The sequence below is a fragment of the Emydura macquarii genome, unplaced genomic scaffold (assembly GCF_026122565.2).
Source record: "Emydura macquarii macquarii isolate MOO-44397 ecotype Brisbane River unplaced genomic scaffold, CSIRO-AGI_Emac_v2 contig_499, whole genome shotgun sequence".
Lineage (NCBI taxonomy): Eukaryota > Metazoa > Chordata > Testudines > Chelidae > Emydura > Emydura macquarii.
The window spans coordinates 1,032,180-1,058,683 of record NW_027130636.1 but is presented as its reverse complement, the minus strand read 5'-3'; the positions used below and the strand labels follow the sequence as shown (position 1 = coordinate 1,058,683).

The 26,504-nt window shown below is 46.2% G+C and overlaps 1 protein-coding gene across 6 annotated transcripts in view; it reads right to left on the bottom strand.

The window, feature by feature from the left end:
* The window catches only part of CEP63 (centrosomal protein 63), a 38,899-nt gene that overhangs the window by 10,781 nt on the left and 1,614 nt on the right, over window positions 1-26,504 (bottom strand). For 3 of the 6 annotated variants that reach the window (XM_067538707.1, XM_067538712.1, XM_067538713.1), the window contains exons 2-10: window positions 19,353-19,421; window positions 16,617-16,797; window positions 9,236-9,331; window positions 6,029-6,151; window positions 4,822-4,935; window positions 2,335-2,571; window positions 1,825-1,970; window positions 789-935; window positions 98-212 (exon numbers count right to left, since the gene is read on the bottom strand). In XM_067538707.1, the coding sequence (XP_067394808.1) occupies window positions 98-212; window positions 789-935; window positions 1,825-1,970; window positions 2,335-2,571; window positions 4,822-4,935; window positions 6,029-6,151; window positions 9,236-9,331; window positions 16,617-16,797; window positions 19,353-19,396 (1,203 nt within the window). In that variant the 5' untranslated portion in view covers window positions 19,397-19,421. The remainder of the gene's footprint in view (window positions 1-97; window positions 213-788; window positions 936-1,824; window positions 1,971-2,334; window positions 2,572-4,821; window positions 4,936-6,028; window positions 6,152-9,235; window positions 9,332-16,616; window positions 16,798-19,352; window positions 19,422-26,504) is intronic. The other 3 variants (XM_067538708.1, XM_067538709.1, XM_067538710.1) reach the window with 3 other exon arrangements.

The following is a 26,504-nucleotide window of genomic DNA, read 5'->3' as shown; positions in this document are numbered from 1 at the left end:
CAGGGCATGCTCCCACAGCTACTGAGAGCTGTTGTGAATGCTGTGTGAGCTAGTCCTCAAGCCTCGCTCCCCCTCCTCCAAGCCTCAGGGGCCTTACCTTGTTTATCTCAGCCTTGGCCTGGCAGTGGTGTTCTTCCATCACCCGCAGCTCTTTGCACTTCTCCGTTAGCTCTTCGCTCAGTTGTATGCACCTGGCATTTACAGCTCCCAGGCTGGGGGCAGGCACAAAAATCATAATTTAAAAACACCCCTATGAGCCACAATGCAGGTGGTCTCAGGAAACCAGCATTCACACATCCATCCTGTCTTCCAAAGTCATTTTGACAGACCAAGACTACCGTAATCTTTTCTGAGTAGATACAGCCATTTCTCTTTTCCTTACCAAAGGAAAGTTACCAACTTCCCTTGTGAACCTGGGATCATCTCTACAGATCCATTAGTGGAGAAATCCCATCGCAGTTTTTACCCAGAACAGGAAATATGAAATGTAGTTCCCAGCAGCTGTTTAGTTTAACATAAAGATTTCCCTCCCCATTACAAAGGAAAATGACACGTCTAAGCAGGCTAAAGAAAATATTTAAAAAACACTAATTTGTATATTTAAAAAAACAAGCAAACAACAAAATAACACTGCCTTCCCACTACGTAAGATTTTAGACTCAGATTTCTTTGGACTCTTTAAAATACTAGCGGTCTGGATGATTCTACTGTAGTAAACAGCACTGGTGAATAACTCATTGTGCGTGCCATATTGTCTGGGTGCGATCAGATTTGAAGTTGTCCTCTACCTGCCCTCCAGATGAGCCACCTCTGACTGCAGGTTCTTTTCGTTCTTCTGCGCAAGATCCAGCTGCAGAAGTACATGCTCCAGCTCTGGGCCCAGATGAGGGAACTCTTGTGATAGCCGTTTCTCACGCAGGTGTTCTTCCAGTGACCTATGCACAAACACAGAACCATCCCAGAAGGCCTTAGTCTCTTGACACACCTCACCTCCAGTGCGTTAGTATAAGAACGGTGATGTTTTTTGTTCTCTGACAACAGAAATCGGTCCAATAAACACATTACCTCACCCATCCTGTCTCTATTCTAGCTCTACAAAATCCACCAAAATGTAATGCTACGATGTGGCATCTGCAGATATTCTGGTTGCCTCCAGCGTCCCACCTGCTGACAGACCCATGTTTGAATTCAGTCAGATCATGATAGGCCTCCACCAAATCTGTATAAAACCAACATGACTGGGCAATTTCAATCCCACTGGCAGGTGCTCGGTAATCCCTGATGCAGGGAATAGCTGCTAGGTCTCCGGTGTATACTTCAGCATCTCTCTCCACCAGTATCAAGGCAGAAGGGTGAAGCTGCTGGTGCCTGTTACAATCATGATCACCTTTCTGATCCTATACCATTAGAGTTAATGGGACCTTTGCCACGGACTTCAACGTGCACCAGATCCAGCCCCGAGTGGCCAAAGGATGACTTCTCTCTCCACTGCCTACCTGAAGTGCACGAAAAGGGAATCAAACACAATGCACTGACTCAGGAAACCTACTGGAGAGGAAAGACTCAATCCTTCTGTATTTACAACACTTCTTTACTGTTAGGATGCTGATTGCTTTTAAAAAGAAATACAATTTAACACATGCAAATGAAACAAAGTACAGGCACCCTTACTGTACAGTGTCCCCCTACCACATACAACCACCGCCATGAACTCAGACTCAAAGCATATGGAAAGGACTGGACAGCTGCGGAGAGTGACTCAAGGGCACAGATCTATATTTGGTGGGGTAATGGCCAAGCGTGTTTGGATGCCTAGGATCAGACCTGATGAGGAGTTCCTTGCTGTGCAGGGCTTCAGTTATGTTGGCCAGCTCCTTCTGTAACTGCTCCTGCTGCCTCTCTGAACTCTTAATAAAGTCCTCTTGGGACTGCAGGGTGATTCTCAGCTCCAACTTCTCCTCCTGTAATACCTGCAGGAGAGGAAATGGCAATGACTGTTGCAGGGATGGCCAGAATCAGTTTATTATAGTAGGTCTGGAAATGAATTGTGTTTTCAGATTGCACAAGAAGCCCTCAGCATTAGATGGTTAATGGTATCACAATGCCACGCAGGTACAAAGCCAGTCTAGCAGCCAACTTGGAACCGTACACACACACACACATACACAGAAGGGGTGAAGTACCTTCAGGGTGACTGTACCTCCTGGGTGAGAGTCTCAACTCAAGATTGTGTGAGGATGCACTGAATTACCCCCAGCACCCTCTGTGGACAGCCCTCCCTGCTACTTTGCACAAACCTCCGTTACTCCATTTCCTAGAGGCTCCTCCACTCACCTCCAGCATTTTCTTAGCGTGCCCCAGCTCCTCTTGGACTCTTTGCTGATCCTCCAGAATCTTCTCATTGGCTCTAGTCAAGTCATCCACTCTCATGTTAAGCCTTTCCACCTCCAGCTCATTGGCACAGATGGTGTCATTGGCTCTCTCCAGCTTGCTGGTTAAATGCTGGATTTCCGACTGGCTGGCCAGCTGCACAGACTCCAGCACCTGCTTCCGATTGGTAAGTTGAGTCTGCTGACAGAGGTTGTTGCTGTGTTAAAGCTAAATTATAGAAGAAGAGAGCTGAAACAAACCTGGATTCAAAGCTTCATGAAGGTTCTGCACTGATACTTCTCAATGCAACATGCCATTTTCTCTAGAGGCAGTGCTGCCCTTCAGGGAACAACAGGAGGCGCTGCCTCAGGACTGTTACCTAGGCGGCCTTTGCAGTGGGGAGAAGAAAGGAATCGAGGGGATGTTTATGATTCCAAAAAAGGTTCTGAGGGCATCTAAGGAAAGAGAATCTTTAAAGCAGACAACCCACACTGCCAGACAGATCAAACAAACAGTAAAGTGGCCAATTTCCCTGTCCATCAATCCAGGGGTTAGATCTAGCCATAGACAAAATGGAAGTAGATTTGGAAATACCATATATTAGCTAGAAAGCCAGGCAAATCTGTTAATCCCACATGGAGACAGGGAGCAACCCCTGACAGATGGAAAAGGAATCAAATAGAAATTAGAAACTGGAGTGACGGCAACAGCCAATCATGTTCTGTTTCATGCAGCGATTATCTGCTACTAGAAGCTTGCTAGGACACTCATTTTCTCAAGATTTGAAGGTTTTATTGTTTTAAATGTAGAGAAAGAAAAGGAATGGAATAGTTATAACAAACACATCACTGGTAAACAATACCTTCCCTATTATTTGCAGACTGATGCAATTTAACAAACGAGACATGTCATATGCATCTAAGAACATTCATTTTCTAAACACTTTTTTGTGTAGTGCCCAATATATGCAGTGTTTTCATTATCCTAGCAGTCAGTGCACAAACCTGGATCAAGAGGACCAATGGCTGGGAAAGCAAAAATATATGGTTGCCCATGATAGCCCAAGAACCCAACAAGCCAGATTGGCTGAATGTATGGACAGTTTCTGCAATAAGGGAAAGCCTGAAAATAAAAATTAAGGTCCACAAAGGAAAGGTCTAGCCATCTCTCTGATGCCACATGGGAGACCCAGTTTCAGTTGCTGGACTTTAGTTTGTTAGGCTGGCCGGGTGGAGGGAAGGCACCCTTCACTGGGCAAGAGAGCACCAAGGGCTACTGAAGAGTGACCTATGCAGTTGCAGTGACAAAAGGGAATCTAGCAGTCCTTAGCTGGAAGAATGGCACCGCTGACTCATGGACTGGGTGAGGGCAGGAGCGTGCGTGTGGTCTGCAGATCTCATCCAATTCCTCGTCAGGAAAAAAAACCCAACCATATAAAATGTGCGAGGATGTATTTGTGTAAGATTTTTTTTTTTTTAGGTTGAGATTTCCAAAGCAGTTGTGAGGATTTAGGCACACATCTTCCATCACTTTTAATGGCAGATATGAGCCTAAATCCCAGAGACTGCTTTGGAAATCTCAACCTTAACTTCCTGTTATTCTGCTATATTGTGATCTAAGACACTGGCCAAAGCTCCAAGGACACCTCTCTCCTCAGAAGATTGAAATATCAAGGACAAAGACAGCAGCGGTGCGACTGACCGCTCAAAGGCCCACTCTGCATCTGTGGTTCTGCTAGCGTCAGCCCCTCACAAAGCCCCATCAGTGCCAGCTCCAATTCTATCAATGCAAACTGTACAATTCCTCCTTCCACTCAGCAGCAACCCAGGCGCCCAATAAGTGAGGCTCCCAGCACGAGATTCTTATCAGCATATGCTGTGACTGTGTCCGTGTAAACTTCTTCACAGCTGGGCTCTGGGTCAGCTCATCAGACTGCTGCAGCAGCTCTAGCTCCATGAAGGGATTAACTTTTCAGGAACAAGAGCATCATTCTGCTCCTGTTTTAAGAGCCTCAAAAACAGAGCTAGAAACTGCTGTGACATTGCTACTGTGTGGCAAGTGCCTTTTGTATGAGAAGACTGTTTTCAAAGAGCAACTCCTGCATCACTGCAGCTGCATAGCCAAGGATGAGCCGGGACACAGCTTTGAACATGACACGGCACAGAAGTTATTTTAAAGTGGTACGCCCTGTAATCCTTCCCCAAAAGCCCTCATCTTACTATCTTCCCCCCACTAATATTTATGAGTGGGATTGTGTGTGCAGGAGCCATGGAGAAGGTGTAGCCAGCCTCTGTTAACGGACTTCAGATCTTTCACTACTTGTACTGTGCGGGAGAGTTCATTCCATCAGGACCGTTAAAGTCATTTCAATGGCGACCTGAGGTGGATTTACACTTGAGGGATCTCATTAGCTCGTCACTGCAAACAATTTGCAGCACACGTTAATTATACCTGAATGAGCTCGGACTGCTCAGCCAAAGCCTTCCTCTGGGCCTCCAGTGACGCCACTTGCTGATGGTAAAGCAGTCGTTGCTTCTCCCAGTCCAGAGATTTCTGACGGAACTCCTGCAAAGATAATTGGGATGACCAAGGGTTTACCACCCATTTGGTTGTCATGATCACCCCGCTCTCACTTACATTCTCTCCCCCCGCCACTATACACTTGTGGGCCTTCCTCCACAGCAGGGAAACCATTAGCCAGTCATTTAATGCACTGACTCAGCAGTACAAAGCCCCTCACACTGTGCCACTGCATTGCTATCTCCAGAGTTATAACCTTAATGTCATTTACTGCTACTTACACATGTTGAGTGCTGCTTCATGATCAGCTTTATAGATCTGCTATCAAAGCATTACCAGTTCCACTTCCCTGTAACCTTACAAGAAACGGCTGCTACTGAACTCACAAAGTTTGCAAGTATGAACTGCTGAATATTAACAATAATTCTTAACCTAGAAATCAGACACTGCCTCACAGAGGTGTTTTGGGGAGATTCATTACCAGCTTCTGAGTGGTTCTATGAAAGATGAGAGCATGTGGCTGGTCTCATTGTGGTAGTAAGATTAAAGACAATCTGGACTTGGAAAATAGTGTAACCACTTATGCAGAGAATTTCCTCCAAACCATGTGGCAGCAAACCCATCGCATTTGAATTTTCTACCTTTACATACTGTCTTGTCCTTAACACATCATGGATTAAATTAAAGGTGAGTGGATAACAATAATATCATTTATTAGCTGTATTGTAGTAGCACCTATAGGCCCAACAGAAATTGGGCACCATTGCGCTAGGTGCTGTACAAACACATTTACTAGTAACCATATGTTTCTTTTTACATTTTCAAACACACACACACATTCCCCAGACACAAACACACATGACACCTTGCCCTCCACTTTTATACAATCTTAGTGGACCCAGTGTACATGAACTCACATGGGTCAGATCCCAATCAAATTGGGCAGCCTCTTGGACAGCAGCAGTGTAGAAATGGCCTTTGCCCCACAAGAGCATGAGGCCAGAGAATGATGGGGTAAGTACATGGAGTACTTGCACTCACAGGCCACTTGCTTATTAAACATTAAGAGTTAATACTGAATCTGAAACAGTCAGTTCATTTGTTTGAACTGTGGCCATAGCCGCTCTTATCCACACACCTCTATCTTCTTAGTCAATCTGTTCACTTCGGACCGGTCGTCCCCTTGGCTCTTGGGACCCTCCCTAGCTTCTTTCAGTTGTTTCTTCTGCAGCTTCTCATAGCTTCTCTTCAGCCTGCCTAGCTGCAAGGAAGGTAGTGCAAGTTTTGACAATGCTGCTGGAGGTCACAGTGCATTCAATTAATGAAACATTCGGAAGGAAGGGACATAAAGCCATTTCATAGAGAGACTCCCTCAAACCAAGACCATCCGGTTGGCAGGAGGAGACTTCTAGCTGTATAATAAACAAAGTACCATATGTACTCCATAATGTACCAAATATTCTGGACTGTGCCACGGTGGCAAAGTGGTGTGCCCCGGGTGGATCATCAGAAGCAGGGATTGAATCTGGATCCTATGAACTTAAAGCAGGAGCCTCAACTGCCTGAGCTAAAATACCCAATACCCAACTCTGTCCGTCAAGGCTGTACCAGGCTCATAAACCTCTGTCTGTGGCCCAGGCAGCACTGGAAGGAAACAGAGCGCCATGCTGAGCAGATAGAGGTTACGCAAACACGAAGTGACAGCACCTGAGGAAAAACAGAGCGCTGTGAGGCTTGAGTAGGAACTCATGGGCTTCCACTTATCGAGGAGCGTGAAAGACATTCATGAAATCCCAGTGTATACAATAGAATAGCCATTCATCTCGTCATATTGGTTACTTAGCTAGCCCATACATTTGCCCACTGACTGGAGAAAGATAAAAAGAACGTTACCTGCATGTCTACTGCTAGAATTCTAATTTTATTAAAAAACTAGAGATAAATAATAAATACTTTCCATTTAAATAGCGTCTTTGATTAAGTATTTTGAACTTACAGAGCATTTGCCAACTGATCTCATTTCTTTACAAACACTGAGGAAATAAAACTCATAACACCACTGTGAGTTGGGGAAATATCTCCATTTTAGAGATGGAAAAGCCCATGATTATAAAGGAAACATATGAAAACAACCAGGAATTGAACGTAAATCTGATGATTCCCAGTTCTCTGCTTTACCCACAAAGCCATGCTTCCTCTCAAGAGAGAATCTCCTGATTCAGCAAAGTGCTTAAACATGTGCTTAAATGCTTTGCTGAACAGGGATAAACTTAAGCACATGCTTAGAATTAAGCACATACTTATGTGCTTTGCTGAGTGGGACCCAGACAGCTTTACAAACACCGATTTAGCCTGGCAACATCCCCGTGATTTATATAACATACAGTATCTACCTATCACATTTATAATAATGGCTGACTTGGGGCAGGGAGAAGTGGTGAGGCTTTCCTGTGGACATGCAGCAAGCAGCTTGGGGATTAGACCCAGGATTCCTCAGTCTCCTGTTCTAACATTGACCACATTATCCCTTTTTGATTTAAATACTAATGCACATCAGTCTTGACCCACAACATGGTTGCGATTCCAATCCTAAACTTTAACACAGATCTGCTAATGCATTTCAGTCTGACCTGGCAGCATCTCCAATATTCCAGTGGGAACATTTCCTGAACAAAGACTGTTCATCATGCTGGGTGTTTTAAATGAAGACAGATGTCTTCTGCACACTAAATTGAGACCCCCAAATTAATTATACTTATGACCTACAGTAAGTAGGAATTGAGCCCAATCCTCCAGAGATGAGAGGTCAATGCACTCCTACCCTTTCTTGGCATTTAACTCCAAACTACTGACAAGCCAGTGGAAATAGAGGTAATCACTAAGGCACTTACATGAAATGCTGTCAGACCACCTGGAGAAAATCCCAGCATTTATTGCATTACAGTGGGCAGGACGTCCTTTGTGGGATGAAGAGTGTGGAACTTTATTAATAAATCTTAGTCAAGTAAATTTAGTGATATTAAGAGTGCCAGATTAACATGCCTGGGAGAATGAAGTCACTTTCAAAGACAAACACAGCAGGATCCATCACTCCGCCAATCTCCTTCAGCCATGGCCTCGAGGGTCATGCTCTCTGCTGACCCAAGAGCTAGAAATTTCCCTGAGATATCAATAAGAATATCAATGGGGATGCTGGTCTCTGGAACGTGGACACCTATCCACTAGTAAAAGGACTGAGATCAACTGACTTCACACTAGCCTCTGAAAAGCCACCAGAATAATGATATTCTGCCACAACCAAACTGAACCGAATTTACATGAAAGATGCTCACAGACTACCATAATGGGCGGCAGGATAAAACCTAACATAAGGAGATAGAGATTTTGTAGGAATTCTTAAAACACAAAGAATCTTTCTGATCTACAGGGACATAACAGACTCCATGGCAATTTTAAAGAGGAGGCTGGTATCTCTGGCCCAATTCAAATCCCCCGACCACATGCACATGTACTGGTGGAGTCAGTATGCCACATCACGGATAATTGGCACCTTGCCTCCTAGCCATGACTGTACTTTTGGAGGGAGGTATACATCTGCTGTAGTAAAAGTCATCATCTCATGTTTATTTCACATGAACAAGACCAGCTGCAGAGCTGTGCTTTTTTAAAATTTCATGCTGTGCTGGGAGAACAACTGCTTGTACCCATAGCAACATAAGCATAAGCATGGGGTGGCTGGGGTGGGAGAAGACAAGAAACCTTTCCTGTAAACTTCTGCAGCTTTTTTTTTTTAAATACACCTGAAACTAGCCACAATAAGGGCTAGTTTACATTTGAAATGCTACAGCTGCACCGCTATAATGCTTCAGTGTAGCCACTCGCTACGACAACGGGAGGGAGTTTCCCAGCGCCATAGTTAATCCATCTCCCCAAGAGGCAATAGCTAGGTCACTGGAAGAAGTCTTCCGTCAACACCCGGAGTTAGGTGGGCTTAGCGACGTTGCTGGGGGTGGGGGGTAGATTTTGCTACACCCCTGAGCAACAGAGCTGAGTTGACTTAACTTTAACTTTAGAATGTAGACCTGACTGCTGTTTACAACAAATATTTCCACTCCCACAGTACTTTGTTAAGCACTAAGATCCTTTGGAATGAGATCAAGAGTGTTATAATGTTAAATATTGTTTTGTCCCCAATCAATCCTCTTGTTCTGGCACGCAGTGGGGAAGGAAGGATTAAGAAAACTGTGGCATTCAAAGGACAGTGATGACCTGAACTATTTCATCTGTCAGACCACAAGGCATAGACTGGTGTCTCAGAACCAAATCTCATTTTTCTGAAACCCACCTCTTCTTGAAACTTCTTCAGCTGCTGTTCATACTCTACAGCCAGACCTTGTTTGACTTGCTCCATGTGCTCTAACTGCTGGCGCAACCTACCGACCTAAAGAAAGAGTTAAAACACAACACAGTGACTATCAGTGCAGTAGCCTTCAACACAGCTGGTTGTCGAGCCAGTACAAATGGAAATTGAAGGATTTCTGTATTTTAATTTCACGGTATATAAGCAGGACCAACCCCAACTAAACCACCCCAGGCAGGGTTTTGTCAAGAGGGGCCTTAATAACCGCTAAGGATGGAGATTCCACCACCTCCCAAGGTAACCCATTCCAATGCTTCATCACCCTCCTAGGGAAAACAAGGTTACTTACCAGTAACTGATGTTCTTCGAGATGTGTTGCTCATGTCCATTCCACTATAGGTGAGTGCACGCCTCCGTGCATGGTTCTCGGAATGTTTTTCCCCTTAGCGGATCCCGTAGGGCTGACTCTGGCGCCCCCTGGAGCCCCGCGCACATGCCGCGGTATATGAGGCACTGCCGGCCCTACGCCCCCTCAGTCCCTTCTTTCTGCCAACTCCAGCAGTGGGGACGGGGGGTGGGTTGTGGAATGGACATGAGCAACACATCTCGAAGAACATTAGTTACTGGTAAGTAACCTTGTTTTCTTCTTCGAGTGCTTGCTCATGTCCATTCCACTATAGGTGACTAACAAGCAATACCTTGGAGGCACCGCTCTGCCGAATCCCGCGTCCTCTCTCGCCTGCTGAATGATGGCATAGTGGGACGTGAAGGTATGCACCGACAACCAGGTGGCAGCTTTGCAGTTGTCCCGCAGGGGCACTCTCTCCTGGAAGGCCGTAGACAAGGCTTGAGCTCTGGCTGAGTGCGCTATGATGGGTCCCAGAAGCGGCACCCTCACCTGCTCGTAGCAGAACTTGATGCAAGATGTAATCCACGAGGAGATACGCTGGGTGGAGACAGGTGAGACTTTCATCCGGTCAGCCACTGCGACGAGGAGCAGTGTCGATTTCCGGAATGGCTTTGTACACCCCATGTAGAAGGCCAGGGCTTGTCTCATGTCCAGCAAATGCCATCTCCTCTCCTCCTCCGAACTGTGCAGTTTGGGCCTCAGCGAACCGCCTGAGGGAGTCCACAAGTTACAATTATATCTACCCAGGAGGGCCTGATGGTGGGCAATCCTGAACTGCAGGCTTGCCATGGAATAAACCTTTCTCCCAAACAAATCCAGCTTTTTGTTGTCTTTGTTCTTTGGAGTGGACCCTGGCAGACCTTGCCTGTCACGCTGGTTAGCCGCATCTACCACCAGGGTTCCCGGGGCAGGGTGAGTGAACAGATACTCAGATCCTTCAGCCAGGACATAAAACTTTCTCTTGGCCACCTTTGACGTAGGGGCGACCGAGGAAGGGGTTTGCCACAGGGCTTTTACAATTTTAAGGACCCTTTCATGGACTGGGAGGGCCACTCTCGCTGGGGCAGTCGCCGCCAGCACGTTAAAGAGGCTATCTTCGGCCTCTAACTCTTTCACCTCCAGCCCCAAGTTGGAGGCCACCCTCTCGAGCAGCTCTCTGTGTTCCCTGAAATCCTCCAGTGGTGCCGAGTGGTCCCAGGAGACTGCCTCATCCAGTGAGGAGGAAGAGGACTGCCGAGGTGCATCATACGGGTGCACCCCCTCCAGGCAAAGGGTTGCACCTATTGAGGGGGTCCGACCCTTTGTCCGAGGAGTGGTGTCTATGGGCCCTCTCCTGTGTGGAGGCACAGACTGCACCCCCGGTTGATAGGATGGATTGGGGCCCCGGCCCCATCTGGATACCCCATGGGGCCCAATAAGGGCATTGCTGCGGCCATTGACCCTGGGGCCAACCCGGGGCTGTCTGAGCCACAACCTGTGACGCTTTGTGGGGTCGTCGGCTCTCTCGACGGCTGTCCCTCCAAGAGACCCACAGTCACTGGACCGGCAGTGCCGTGCACATCCTCGGTCCCAGGCACCCTTCCATGCCGGGGACCGCCCTCTTGACGTCTCCAACCTGGAGGGCAATGAGGACTGCCTCCATCGCCACGAACAGTGCCGACAAATGGAGGTGCACTCCGAAGAGCTAGAGGTACCAGAGTGTTGTCTCAGTACCGATGACTTTTGGTACCGCTTGCCGTGTGGCTCTGCAGACCCTTTCGGTGACCGGGGTCGGCGCTGCTCCGAGTTCCTCAGCGCCGAGCCAGATGCCAGCGACCGGGTTCCGCATCGTGGACTGTGCGGTGCCAGGTCCTCCAACGGCGACCAGGTTCTGTGCCGCCTCGGTGCGGGCGAACTCCTTGGTGCCAGGTCCTCCAACGGCAACTGGGTTCTGCGTCACCTTGGTGCGGGCAAACTCCTCGGTGCCGGGGATCTGGAACAGAAGCTGTCCGAGCGTCACCTGGCAGACCTTGACCGGTGCCACCTCCTGGCCTGTGCTGCCTCTGGTGCCGGGGATCGATGTCAGCGCCAAGAGGGAGACTCCTCATCCTGAGTCAAAGCAAGCCAGCTCGAAGACACTAACCTGGAGCGACAGCTGGGGAGCATCTCTGCTCTATCCCCGGTGGCCATCCGGTGGGAGATCTTCCTCCCTGTACCAGGAATCTCCACCGTACTTTAAGGGGACCCAACGTGGGTTTCGCCTATGACACCGGCCCCTTCTCCCTTGGCAGAGGGGGGGCAGAGGTGGCGTAGACAAGGCCACCAAGGCTCTTGCCACCTGAAAAGCCTCCGGTGTCGATGAAGTCGGCAGGGGCGCTCTCCCACTCCCAGGAGTCAGGGGAGGCTCCCTGACCGGAGATGCAGACACTGGAGATGACTCAATGGGCCAGGTCCGGTGCATCTCTGTGCTCAATCCCGCCAGTACCAATGGTGCAGGGGAGTGTCCGCTCCGCGCGCGCCTTCTTCCTCCTCAGCGCCAGTGATGTTGCGTGGTGCTGAGTTGAGGCCGGTGCCGGCAATGTTGCGCAGTGCCAAGTCAAGGCTGGTGCCGGTGGTGCGCTCTGCACTGAGGTCACGCTCGGTGCAGAGGTGGAGCAGGCCGGCTTGGATGCTGGGCGGAGCGCTGTCTCCATGAGCAGGGCTTTTAACTGGATCTCTTGGTCCTTCTGAGTCCTCGGTTTAAAAGCTGTGCAGACCTTGCACTTTTCTTTTATGTGTGCCTCCCCCAAGCACTTAAGGCAGCAGTCGTAGGGGTCGCTGAGTGGAAAGGCTTTCCCGCAGGAGGCACACGGCTTGAATCCCAGTGACCTGGGCATAGCCCGGCCGCTCTAAGTCCCCAAAAAGACTTGCCTTATCTCTAACTACTTTTAACAACACTTAACTACTTAACTAACTAAACTACTTAGAATAACAAACAAGTTCAAAGAAGGGGAATAGTACTTGCTGAGAACAAGGCTAGTTCCAGCAACTGTCATGTACGGAAAGAAGGAACTGAGGGAATGTAGGGCTGGCAGCGCCTCATATACCGTGGCATGTGCGCGGGGCTCCAGAGGGCGCCAGAGCCAGCCCTATGGGATCTGCTAAGGGGAAAAACGTTCCGGGAACTGTGCACGGAGGCGTGCACTCACCTATAGTGGAATGGACATGAGCAAGCATTCGAAGAAGAAAAAGTTTTTCCTAATCTCCAACCTAGACCTCCCGCACTGCAACTTGAGACCATTGGTCCTAGTTCTGTCATCTGCCACCACTAAGAACAGCCCAGTTTCATCCTCTCTGGAATCCCCTTTCAGGTAGTTAAAGGCTGCTATCAAATTCCCCCTCATTCTTCTCTTTTGCAGACTAAACAAGCCTAGTTCCTTCAGCCTCTCCTCATAAGTCATGTGCTCCAGCCCCCTAATCATTTTTGTTGCCCTCTGCTGGACTCTCTCCAATTTGTCCATATCTTTTCTGTAGTGGGGGGCCAAAACTGGACACAATACTCCAGATGTAGCCTCACCAGTGCCGAATAAAGGGGAATAATCACTTCACTTGATCTGCTGGCAATGCTCCTACTAATGCAGCCCAATATGCCATTAGCCTTCTTGGCAACAAGGGCACACTGTTGAATCATATCCAGCTTCTTGTCCACTGGTCCTTTTCTGCAGAACTGCTGCTTAAGCCAGTTGGTCCCCAGTCTGTAGCAGTGCATGGGATTAATCTGTCCTAAATGCAGGACTCTGCACTTGTCCTTACTGAACCTCATCAGATTTTTCCTGTCCCAATGCTCCAATTTGTCTAGGTCACTCTGTATCCCATCCCTGCTCTCCAGCTTATCTACCACTCCTCCCCAGCTTAATGTCACCTGTGAACTTGCTGAGGGTGTAATCCTCCCCAACATTCAGATAATTAATGAAGATGTTGAACAAAACCGGCCCTAGCACCAACCCCTGGGGCACTCTGCTTGTTACCGGCTGCCAACTAGACATCGAGCCGTTGATCACTACCCGCTGAGCCCAATGATCTAGCCAGCTTTCTATTCACCTTATAGTCCATTCATCCAACGCATGCTGCTTTAACTTGCTGGCAAGAATACTGTCGAAGAGCATATCAAAAGCTTTGCTACAGTCAAGAAATATCACATCCACCGCTTTCCCCACATCCACTGAGCCAGTCATCTTATCACAGAAGACAATCAGGTTGGTCAGGCATGACTTGCCTTCGGTGAATCCATGCTGACTGTTCCTGATCACTTTGTGTGACCGAGTCCCACAGGAATCATGCCCTTGAACCCCTCGGGCGCAGCCAGTCAGGACTCTAGTGCTTCGGAGTCTGCCTCTTGGGTCTCCACACACCAGTGCTGCAGCCTCCTGATTCTGGCCCCACCATATTCAGCACTCCTGTTCTGCCTGGAACTCCCCCTGTGGGACCCCCTCCCTTTGGATATGTCCCGGGAGTTCATCCACACCCAAAGGGCCAGGCATCCCGCCTTACAGTCAGAAGCGATTCACAGCCAGCGTGAAAGTCAGAAGGATTTATTTGTTCTCAGGTTCACAGCACAGAAGGACTTTGCTAGCAGCTTAACTAGGAGTTACAGCAGCAACCACCTGGAAAGCCCCATTCTCAGGGCCCCCTCCCCGCTACCCCTCAGGTGGGACTGGCCTCTTTCCCCCAGCTACCCTATGAGCCGTCTCCTTGCCCCTCCCCAATCCCTTGTCTCCCTCCCGGGCAAGATGGCCACTCCTCTTGGTCTCTACCTGCCCCAACCTGTTGCAACTGGTTGGGCCAGGGCAGGGGGTCCTAGCTAGGTCTGTGTACGTTTGGCTGGGGAAGGCCCATCCTCACTCTAGTGGTCTCTGCAATGATCACATACCCAGGTCCCGTCACCAAAACACATGAGTAACATATGGGGAAACTGAGGCACACATAGAGCACTAAGACAAAACCCCAAGAACATCTCCACTTCATCACACCTTTCTCTCCTCCAAGTGCTTCAAAATGGATTCCTTGAGGACCTACTCCATAATTTTTCAGAGGACTGAGGTGAGGCTGACTAGTTTGTAGTTCCCTGGATCCTCCTTCTTCCTTTTCTTAAAGATGGGCACTATGTTTGCCTTTTTCCAATCGTCTGGGACCTCCCCCAATCATCCCAACTTTTCAAAGATAATGGCCAATGGCTCTGCAATCACATCAGCCAACTCCCTCAACTTTTCTAAATAGCCCTGAACCTGTTCTTTCACCACTGAGGGCTGCTCACCTTCTCCCCATACTGTACTGCCCAGTGCAGTAGTCTGGTAGCTGACCTTGTCAGTGAAAACAGAGGCAAAAAAAGCATAAAGTACTTCAGCTTTTTCCACATCATTTGTCACTAGGTTGCCTCCCCCATTCAGTATGGGGCCCACACTTTCCCTAACCTCCTTCTTTTTGCTAACATACCTGTAGAAACCCTGTCTAATGGTATGCCTGAAAAGCAACAAGCAAACTTTGGGGCAATGTAAAATATACAAAGATAAACATCTGAGCATAAGAAATGTGCAAAAAGGGGACAGGTGATGTAAAAACAATCCACAGGTGTGAATAGCAATTCTGGAAAGTAACTACAGCTTAATCAGAGTTTGTCTTTGGTGATAGGGAATCCCTCAAAAGTTTTCAGTGAAATGTAACTAGTAAAAGTCTGATCATGATCGATTCAATGAGACCACAACCAGTGTGAATAAGAATACCGGTGGCCTAACACAAAATAACTGCATTCTGGACATGCTAATCCTAATACTTACCCTGTCAACTGTTAGTAACATCTGGAAAAGAGGGTAGAGCATGAAAAAATAATTCCCAGCGCATGACCAATATAACCCAACTGAATCTCTCTTTTCTGCTGCTTATTGTCTTGTTAACCTAGATTCTATACCAGTTCTACTAGTAGTCAGATACATACATACGTGTAGTTTAGGGACCATAGAAATACCGGCAGTTCTAGGGTGACAAAGGCACCCAAAACACAATTTATATACTCAGTCATCAACAAATTTTGCGATGAAGGTACAAATTCCAGTCCTAAAGCGGTTAAAACTTTAATGCCTTCCCCACCTCCTTGAAGTGCAGCTAACATACTATTTATGGTGAGTGCAATGCGCTGACAAGCAAAAACAGGACGAAGGCGCTGTACAATGGGAGGAAAGATTTTAAAAATATTTTTAAATAAATGAAGTATAGCTAAAAGTCAGAGAGAATCCTACAGTTTACCACACTCCTCTTGATCTGCTAGCACCCAAGAGAAGGTGTTGCATACCTCATTTCGCATGGAGCAAAGATTAATATCGTCATAAGACACAAACCACAGAAGCTTTGCTACTTGATCTATCTGTATTGATGCAGAAATTTGTTACATGTATTTTTGAAACCCCACAAAACCAGTGCCACAGCACTCAAAAACAAATCAGTTTGGAAATGCTGGATTATCGCTTGATGCAGTTTAGTAACTAGCTTTCTGACTACGTTGTGATTGCAGATATTCTGTCTGCTTACCACTTCTGTGACTACAGCAGGTGTTTCTGGGAGCTCACCAGGGGCTTTGACAGTCTAGACTAGTTTCTTCAAATAGGCCTAAGGGAGTTAGGTACCCAGTTTCCACTGAACTACACTGGGAGTTAGGCACCTTGCTCCTCTGCCAATCACTGTCTAGTCTGCAGTTGTGAAGCAAGTTCCTGTTTTCCCTGACATGTTACGCATTTACATTTTTTCACTGAAGTTTTCACTTAATCTTTGCTATTTAACCAGTAAAACACAAACAAAAAACAAGATGCGTCTGACAAAACGGTGACTGATGTGGATACACTTTTGTGCAGACACAATAAACATTATGAAAATTGATGCTGGCTTTGTATATTCTATATTGAAGGACAATGTGCACAGGAATCAAACAGACAGAGCCTGGGGCAGTACCTCCTTGTGTTTCTCGTCCAACAGAGTCCTGGTGGAGGAGAGTTCCTGTTCTCGGACCTCCAAGCAGGTCTCCAGAGCCTGGGTCTGCCCCTCCCATTCAGACTTCTTATGAGCCACCATGATATCGATCTGTTTCATCAGCTCCTGCAGCTCTGCCTCACAGGACGTCAAGAACCCTCTGCTGGCAAGAAGACAGCTTGCTAACACCACATAGTAGACAACAGAGCTGAACCTAGCCCAACAAGGGTACTTCTTCCCTCCACTCTTACACATTCCCCAAACCCTAGTGATGGGCAATCCTTGACTTCAGTGGTAGCAAGGGCCGGCTGCCCAGCAGTAAGTAATTAAGGCAGTATTAAAATGTGTAACTTTCTACTCATCAAAGAAAGTCATAAGCAGAGAATTATTTAACGTTGTGGCAATTAACCAGGCAGTCTGATATAGGTCAGGACCACTGGGGGTTCCTCACCTCCATGCTAGACCTACCGTGTCAACATATGCTTTCTCCATATACTAAACTGAAAAGAGTATTCAGACATTAGAGGCCAGATCCCAGCTGGTGTAAATCAGACATAACTCCAATGGAAGCCAAGCTGATTTACACCAGCTAAGGAGCCGACCATAAATGCGCATGTCATACTTTGCACTTTTAACAAAATAACTTAGAGAGTTTGTATTTACTTCCCCCATTTGTTCAGGCCAGGACACTAGCCAAGGAGCGGAATTTTCAAAAGCGCTCAGTATGGCCTAACTTTGATCCACTGAAGTCAATGGGAGTTTTACCACTGACTTCAATGGGTGCAGTTAGGCCATTGCTGAGCGCGTTTGAAAAATCTCAGCCAGAACAAATGGCCCACACAATTTAAATGAAAGATAAAACTTCTCTTTATTTAATCATAGGAGCATTTCTTTACTCAGAGGAGCACAAAAAGCATCTATAAATACTAATCTCTGTGTTTTGACACTTGGATAATGCACAGTTAACTAAACAGGATTTTCATATTTTGGGTTTTTTTTTTTTTATAAAAACCACAACAACTTTGTTCCCAAGCAAAAGTTTTTTACACAAAGTTCCAATCTCCAGAGAAATCTTACTGCCAACTTATCAGCTCCTGAAAATAGAGGTTTAATCACATAAATGCTGACCAACTCCTAGTGGAGCAGGGTGGATAACAACATCATAATGAAGAATAAAATCTCTGCAATCTACTGGTGAGAGTTTGCTCCCTAGACATGCTGGAATTTCAACTTTGGTGCAGTAATCAGTGAAGCCAGTCAACTAACTTCTCTGAAGCCTCACAAGCTGCTAAGCTTGGGACAATATTAAAGCTTGCAAGACGGAGCCCTAGAGAGAAGTGAACTCCACACTGATCTTTACCCCTTTAATTTGCTTGTCAAATAGGAAGGACTGAAAAGAAATGGAAATCAATAGGTTAAGGGACTGAAATTTCTTGCTCTCCCTAAAGTGTCTGTACACTTCAAAAGTTGACAGCTTTTCCATAGGGAAGGACAATAGTTCTTAAAGGAGCCAGCCTCAACAGTTCAGTTTGAAGTTCACCCTGTCCTGTGAGTTGACCAAACATTAAGAGTAATTACGGTCTTTAAGAACATTTCCAGCTCAGCAATCATCATTGTAAAATTCATGTTCAAGTTCTGAAACCAATTACTTGGTGAAGAGATAGTTTTTGCCATCTTCAGAGTTTGGTCAAAGTCTGAAAAAAAGAATATAAAAGTGGCATCACATTGAGACAAATGGAACAATGGCTTTCATGTCCTCTTTGCCCAACTGACAGAAAAAAGATGCTTTGTCAACTTCCAGCACTGCAGACTCAGCCTGGGATTTGAAAGTCATGAAGTTTTTATCCCAGCTGCAGCCAGATTCTGCAACTGGATCTTAGTTAAGTTCTGCTGATGTTGTGCAAGCCAGGAGAGAATCCAGCTTGCTCTCCCATAGCTGCATGTAGTGTTAGTTGTATTGGCTTTTGATACAGTCTCGTATGAACTTCTCATAAACAAATCAAGGAAATACAACCTAGATGGCGCTACTATAAGATGGGTGCATAACTGGCTGGAAAACCGTTCCCAGACAGTAATTATCAGTAGTTCACAGTCACTTTGAAAGGGCATATTGAGCGGGGTCCCACAGGGATCAGTTCTGGGTTGTTCTGTTCAATATCTTCCATCAATGATTTAGATAATGGCATAGAGAGTACACTTATAAAGTTTGCGGATGATACCAAGCTGGGAGGGGAATTTTTTTTTTAACAAATTTTTACATCTCTAATTGGGACAGATCCACAGAGTAAGACTATGCCATTTTTACATATTCGTTTTTATGACTACAACTGCACTTAGCATTAGCATAGCTTATAAGAAGGCTGAAAAACATAACAGGGAAATTTTGCAGAAAGATGATAGCAGAGAAATGCCAGTCATTAAAACTATAAAGGCTGGTAAGCAGCGACTATTTGGAAAAGCAATTCACTATAGCCCTGATCCTGCTCCAACTGAAGTCGATACAGGATCAGGCCCTACTGACAAATCCTGAAGACCTTACTCAAGCATAAAACCCTGTACAGCTCCTAGCACAATGGGTCCTGGTTGCCAACTGGGGCTCCTGGCTGTTACAGTAACAGTTTTGTCTAAGGAGCGAATCGAAGGACTAGAAGATTTGAACCTCTAAAAAAGTGAAGTTGCATGAGTGAAAGAGAGCTTGATAAATGGTTGTATACATACCCCCCATGCCCTTGTCTCTGCATTCTCTCCAGCAAAGCCTCCATCACCAAGTCACGTCCTTTTTGGCAGCTGGGAAAGCAAACAAAGCAGAGGTCAGGCCATGGCAATTCATCAGCCAATGTAGTCCCTCTACAGTTGACTGGAGAATGTGATAGAAGTCTGGGAGGCAGGGAAGGTGAAGAATTACACAATTTACAGTGTGTGCATGGGAATAGCAGGGAGAACAGTTACCACTTCAATGAGCTTACAGGCCAAATGTTGGCCAGATAAAGTAGCAAAATAAACCTCATTACAAAAAGAGTCAATTACTGTTCACTGATCACCATTAGTATGGCTGATACAATAGTCTGATCCAGTGAATACAATGCTTCAGTAGTGGAGGTGATATACATTCTCAGCACGTGAACATTAGTGGTCTGGTTAATTCAACAGGTAAGGATATATGGAACTTTGAGGGATTTTCACTCTCTAGAGCAGACAAATGGTGAGACACAGGAATTACCTGATTGGATTAGTACCACGGTCCCTCTGGTCCAGTATCCTGTCTCTAACAGTGGCCTACACCAGCTACTTCAGAGGAAGAGTATGAGAACCCACAGTAGACAGATGTAGGATAACCTGTCCCCACAACCTGTCCCTGATGTCTGAGGCCTGGTCTACACCTAACATTTATGTTGACCTAGGTGTGTCACTCAGAGCTGCGAAAAATTTTGCACCATCATTAGGACAATCTAGCCTGCTGTGTAGACGCAGCTGGATTACAGACGGAGTCTTCTGTCGATCTAGTTACTGCCTATCAGAGAGGCGAATGACCTACATTGATAGTAAAAACCCTTCCATCAATGTAGGAAGTGTCTTCACTACTGCGCTACTGTAGCAGCTGTCATGTAGACATACCCCAATAGAGACTGGCTTAAACCCTCAAGCATAAGATTTAATATCCCTTCCAGAATGTAATGCTACTCGCCAGTCCCATAATACTGTGTAAAGAAAATGTGATGTTGTTCAGACAAATGATTTTTAAAACATTTCTCTGGTGCCTCTAAGCTATGAAAATAATTTACGTTTGCAGTACATTAGTTTGGTAAACCATGCCATCATTTCAACTAGTAGCACCAGAAACACCCAACCCACATATTCATAAAACGAGAGAGGTTTGGAGTAAAAGCAAAACTAAAGAATGAGGACTAAAAATGAGAGCGGAAGCCAAGCCAGTCCCTGAAGCCAATGCCTCATGAAACTGGGGAATTACTGCACTGGGGCTTTCATGAAACATTCACGCTTCATAGAAAAGGGGAACAAACTTTTAGTGCAGGGGTGTCAACTCCACACTGAGAGGGCTAAAACATGGTTTAATTCTATCTAGGTACTTACATGATACCCCTACACCACAGTATCTATGCCCTCCCAGGTATTTTAAAGATTGATTTTCACAAAACCCCCTACAAGGTAGGGAAGTGTTATCTCCAATTTACACACGGGGCACTGAGGCACAAAGGGTGAGTTTTTCAGAAGAACTAGAGCATTGCTCTAACTCTGCTCTACTAAAGTCAAAACTCCCAAGCCAACTCCCAGCACATTTTAAAAACCCACCCGGATAGTTATAGGTTGCTCATGGGATTCAGCTCTACTGTCCCCTCCACCCCACCCCACTCCCCCACACACAAAATCCTGGAGATCCAAAAAATTTCTCTGTATCTTGAGACAGTGTTTTAATTATCTCCTTTTAATTCTGTCAGTGTTGAACAAAACTGATTCATATGCAAAGCATCCCATTGTTTCACTGACTGTAGTGCTGATGGTGGGAGCAGATTAGGAGGTGCAGAGAGCTGTCTGAGGCACTCCAAGAGTTCTCCAGGTGGCAATGAGACACTACAGCCAATAGCAGCTTGTCTGCCTTATTCTAGTCACACACCACTGAGCCTAGATGGGATGGGGAGGAGATTTCAGTGTCAAATTGTTGCCAACTCTCATGACTATTGTTTTCCTTAAAGCCCCAGCTCTTGAAGTCAAGTGGATGTGAGGAATTCAGCCTTCATTCTTAAAGAAAAAGTAAGTTTCTAGCCTTTGTGGCTGTGGAGAAAGCTTCAAAACGTGATCCCACTGCACCCCAAAGGCTCAAAAAGCAGAAGGCAAATAAAAAAAACCGATCAAATCTATTATTTTTACATAATCTCATGATTTTAAAGCCAATCTCATGATTTTTGGTGAGCCTGACTCATGATTTTTGAACATTTGGGGTTGGCAATAGTGCAATTACAGAAAATGTACTTAAATTCAGACGCTGAACCTGGAGAATAATCTGAGTTCTCACAAAGCAGATACTCTCAGGAAAGCTGGAAGGGGAGTTGCTATGTGCTGATCATTAGCTAAGAGGTTTTACTGTCATAGGAAACTGGGAAACATCCACCTATTCTTCCACTTAGCTCCCTAGATTATATCACACAAGGTAAGTGCCTCATCTGCCAGCTCTACATACCTGCCAAGAGCCCTGATCTGGCCTCGAGCAGGTCCTGCGAGTTGGTGCTCCCCACCCTCACCCAGGCCCCTCCGATCTTTTCATCGGGCCCCTTCCTCACAAGCCCCCCCAACCACTCCCTCCACACCCCCAAGCCAGCTGCAGGATCCGCAGCCAGTGAGCTTCCACCCCATCCGTGGCCCACAAAGTCACGGAACCTCCTCCTCGCCTTGGCCAAGGTAGCCATCTCTAACACCAGGGAGAGGATGTTGGTTGAGGAGCTGCTCTGTGACTATGAGGCTTATATCCATTCCTCCATCCAATCACGTATCCAGGCACAGTTCCTCTGGGCTGCATCCGCTGACTCCTTAGCTTTTGAGGAGCAGTGGGCGCTGTCTGGGGTTCTCTGCTCGGTGTCCCCTTCAGGTCCCCTCCGTTTAGCCCTCTGACCTTCACGCCTGTTCCTGTTTTCTCCTTTGTTGTCCCCTGACATTAGTTGAGTCCTAGGCCTGGTTGTTCCTCCCCTTAGGCTGGGGGAAGGCCTTTTAGCCATGGACGGGCTTGTGCCCAAAACCCAAATAGGCCCTGATCTGGATGGAACAATCCTAAATATAGACAGTGTTGGCCAATGCCCCAGGACTGTTGATTGCTGCTACCTGAGATTTATTTATTTAATACTGGATTCTCACCATTACCTGCTGTGCTGATCTTGTAGGAGGCAGACAGCTGACTGCCTGCCCCCCTGCTGACTACAGGTGCAGAGCAGACAGTAAGATAGGGAAAGCAGCCAGGAGCAATCATTCACCAGCCTCCAACCCACCTGGGCAATACAATGGCAGCATCAACCCCCTCCATGCTAATTAAAGCTGCAGTGAAGAGGGCTGGCCCATCACTCTGAGGAGCAGGGGTCTAATCAACTGGTGGGGGAAGGAAAAAATGGAACATGAAAAACATCAAAGGGCAAACATGGAAAGGCATTCCCTGGGGAGAAAACCTATGCTCTCTTGCAAGAAAGAGGAAGGATACTTCCAGTTGCCAGGCAACATGTGCCGACTGGCTTCTGGCACTACAGGTGCTAGTACAGGCCACCTGCCCCTGGAGAGAGGGTGTCTGTGGGGGAGAAACAGGGCTGCTGCCCTCTTTCTCCCTTGCCAATACTATAAGTACAGTTTGGACCTGTTGGGGAGGAAGGTCACAGAGCCTCCCTTGGTACCGTCTCTAAATGCCAGACCGCTTGCAATTCCCTCGTCGCTAGTCTGTAGGTATTTTTGCAGCATCTGTTTGACATCCAGTGAGAATAATGCAGAGGCATCAGTTTTGAGTCCTCAGTAACTAAGATATTCTTATTAATCTCCATCCTTAGGGGTTTTTAAGGTGTGGCTTGACAAAGCCCTGGCTGGGATGGTTTATTTGGGGTTGGCCTGCTTTGAGCAGGGGGCTGGACTAGATGACCTCCTGAGGTCCTTTCCAAGCCTCATCTTCTATGATTCTATTAAAGCCAACAATGGATTTAGTGCACACCTATTCCTCTGGAATCTTTTCTTTCCCGACTTTCCCTTTGCATTATTCCTCAAACACTGGCAACGGTGTCAGAGTGGTGTGAGTAATTTGTGTCCTCTGACATAGCCAATACTCCGGCAACAGCTCTCTAGGAGCTCTGCTAGAAGAATGATAGGTCCCCTTTCACACCTTGTCTCACAGGAGAAGAGAGCTCATCCACTGAATACTGGGAGAAGCATTGGTAATGGTGGAAGTCTTTAGATGGCCCCATGATGATTGTAGTCATAAGGAGGAGGGTAAATCTCAAGACTAGCTCTTCGGGTCTGAATGCATGCATAAAGAACAAGAAAAGGGCATACACACTGATTACCTCTATGGTATTTTGTTTCATTGCGAAGAGAAATTAAAACCTTGTAAATGTAACCTTTGGACCCTTTCAGAGGTATTACCCCACAACAATGCTAAGCCAAGCACCAGATAGTGTATCTCCTTTGAAGTACTGGTACTTCAATAGAATTCATCACAGAGTCCTGACAGTCAGCAAGGAAGGAGTTAAAGTAAGCAAGCTTTTGAGAGTCACATACTCTTCCCAACAAATCGGGCCTACTTCATTGTTTCCACAGCCTGATGAAGAGAGTACCATGCTTATTATTGCTTTGAAAGGTCAGCTTTGGAACCATTTGTTTGCTTGCCTTCACCATCTGTCTGCAGTTAGAATCAGACTTTTGCCAATTCTGAGGTTGAAGTTTTTTGCTAGTTGTTGTGAATAAAGGTGACATGCTCAAGAATGCCTTATTTGCTGGTTTGTGTGCCCCCAGCAAAATGACACAGCTGTGCTCGTGCCGTTCATTGGAAATCTGGGGCTACAGCTACACTGACGGTGGCAAAGTCGCCACCATCAGATCGATTTTTTTGGATCAACTAAGCGGTCAGTGAAGACCCGCTCAGTCGATCCAGAAATCGACGTACTAAGACCACCTTCACAAGAGGCATAGCACTGCGTCACCGGGAATGCGGTTCCCGTCGGTGCAGTGCAGTGAAGATGGCGCGCAGAAGAGGAGCAGAGAAGTCGACGGAAGTTACGCAAGTTTTTTGTGTAGTTTGCGTAACTCCCGTTGACTGCCGCTGAATCTCGGAGGTAAGTGTAAACAGGGTCTGGGTCTTGTATTTCTGATCCTTACACGAAATGTGACATCTGCAGCATTGAGACCTTCTGCAGTGTATTAATATTATGTATTGCAAGTGTAAGTAAACTATGCTTTTTTAAAAAGTATCTCCTGTTTTTATTAGTTATAAATGTAAGGATGCTTGCCTTAACCCTCCAAAACGCATTCTGCTCCATAAGGGCTCCCAGAGACAGTTCCCTAGCCTACCCTCATGAGCAGTGCTTAATTTTTAATGAAAGAGGTGCCGGGGTTCAAGCAATATTTTTTTGTACTTTCATAACTGACGTGGCAAACCCAGAAGTGCCAGGGCTATGATCTGCCAAGCCAAATTAAGTACTATTCTTGAGGCTTTGAAGTGGAGAGGGAAACCAATGTATAAGCATCACGCTTGAGCACCAGTTACCTCACTAGTACATCAGCTTGTATATCAGTTTCCTCCCCACATCAAAGCCTCAAGTCACTGCTCCTCCAGCTTCCTTAACACACACCCACACAAACTTCTGGCATAACCTAGCCCCATTCCACACCCTCATTTCTCATTGCTATGCCTCCCCACGTCCCCTATCCATGTATATCCTATTACCCTACACTTTAAGCTACGAATTCCCATACACACTGACACACTGCATGTCACAACGCCAGACTTCCAGCCATATACGCTCAAAATCTTTTTTTTTTTTTTTTTTTTTTAAGTGACACCTTAGATTCCAGAGAGCAATTCCATGGCAAGCAGTGGGTGCCTCAATTACAAGGCCAGAATGGACCACTGTGATCATCTACTCTGACCTCCAGTATAACACCCCCAAAATAATTCTTAGATTCTGCAGTTCCACTTGAAGCCCTGACTTATAACAACAGGTAGCCATTGAGGTTGCTATTGGTTCAAAACAATGTTGGATGGTCTCTCCTCCACTCCCTCCAATCATGTCAGCTTGCAAAGTCCATTGATTTTATCTTCAAAATAAATGGTACATAACATATTTCTTGAAAACAAATAAAACAGAAAATGCCAACTGCTCAGCCTCCATAACTAAGGAGCCCATAATAACAAACTAGTGTTTCAATGATAGATGGAAAAGAACCTTCAAGAATCTTTTTTTCTTCCCTCTCAGCAGTGGTCCTGGATTTGTGCTTAGAAACATTTATGGATGCTGAAAGCATTTGTACTGACTTGCCACAGGTGTTTCTAGCCTTGAGAGGTAACAAGATACTGGACCTTACAATTACATCACCATATCATATTGCTTGTTTTCATTTCTGTTCTAACATTTGATACGGTTCTAGTAGCAAGTATCTTACAGTTATTAGTTACAGAGTGCAATTCCAAGCTTGCAGATGGTATAAAGCTACAAATTAATGCTTTAATAATGCAAGATGGCAGCTGCTAAAATAGCGTCAGACTTTAAGGCCTTGATATTCAACAAAATGCTTAAGCACAGGCAGTCCCACTGAAGTGAAACTTAGGCCTGTGCTCAAGTACCTTGCTGAATTGGGACCTGAGGAAAAATACAAAATGATGTTCAGAATGATGTGATCTTAAGTTGTAATATTTCCTGACTTGAAGGAATAGAAATGAAACATTTTTACCACTGAAAAGAGGGGTTGGTTTTTTTTCCAACTTTCCAATGGCAAAAAAAAAAGTCTTCATTTCCAGGCCTACTGGGTTGTAAGACATCAGATCTTAAAATGGTATTTACTTAAGCAGGTCCTGCCATGTGCCCTGAAAGTCAGCCAACTAGGCCAAAGATGGGGCAACCTCTCTACTGAGAATGCTCTGCCCCTGCACCCAATTTAACAAAATCAATCAATGCCCTATCTACCCCCGGGATATTGATCTGTTGTTTGCAGCCCTTGTCTGCTTTGAGTCTCCCTGAACCAGTGCTGAAAACGGTTTAAGTGCTAGTGTTGCACAACTAGGTGCATTATGGGCTTTTACATCTGCCGCTGAAGGATCTGGTATCAGGCACTGTCACCAAGCAGACTAAACGGGAGATGGACTGCAAGGGTGTTTCTGTTAAGGGACTTCCC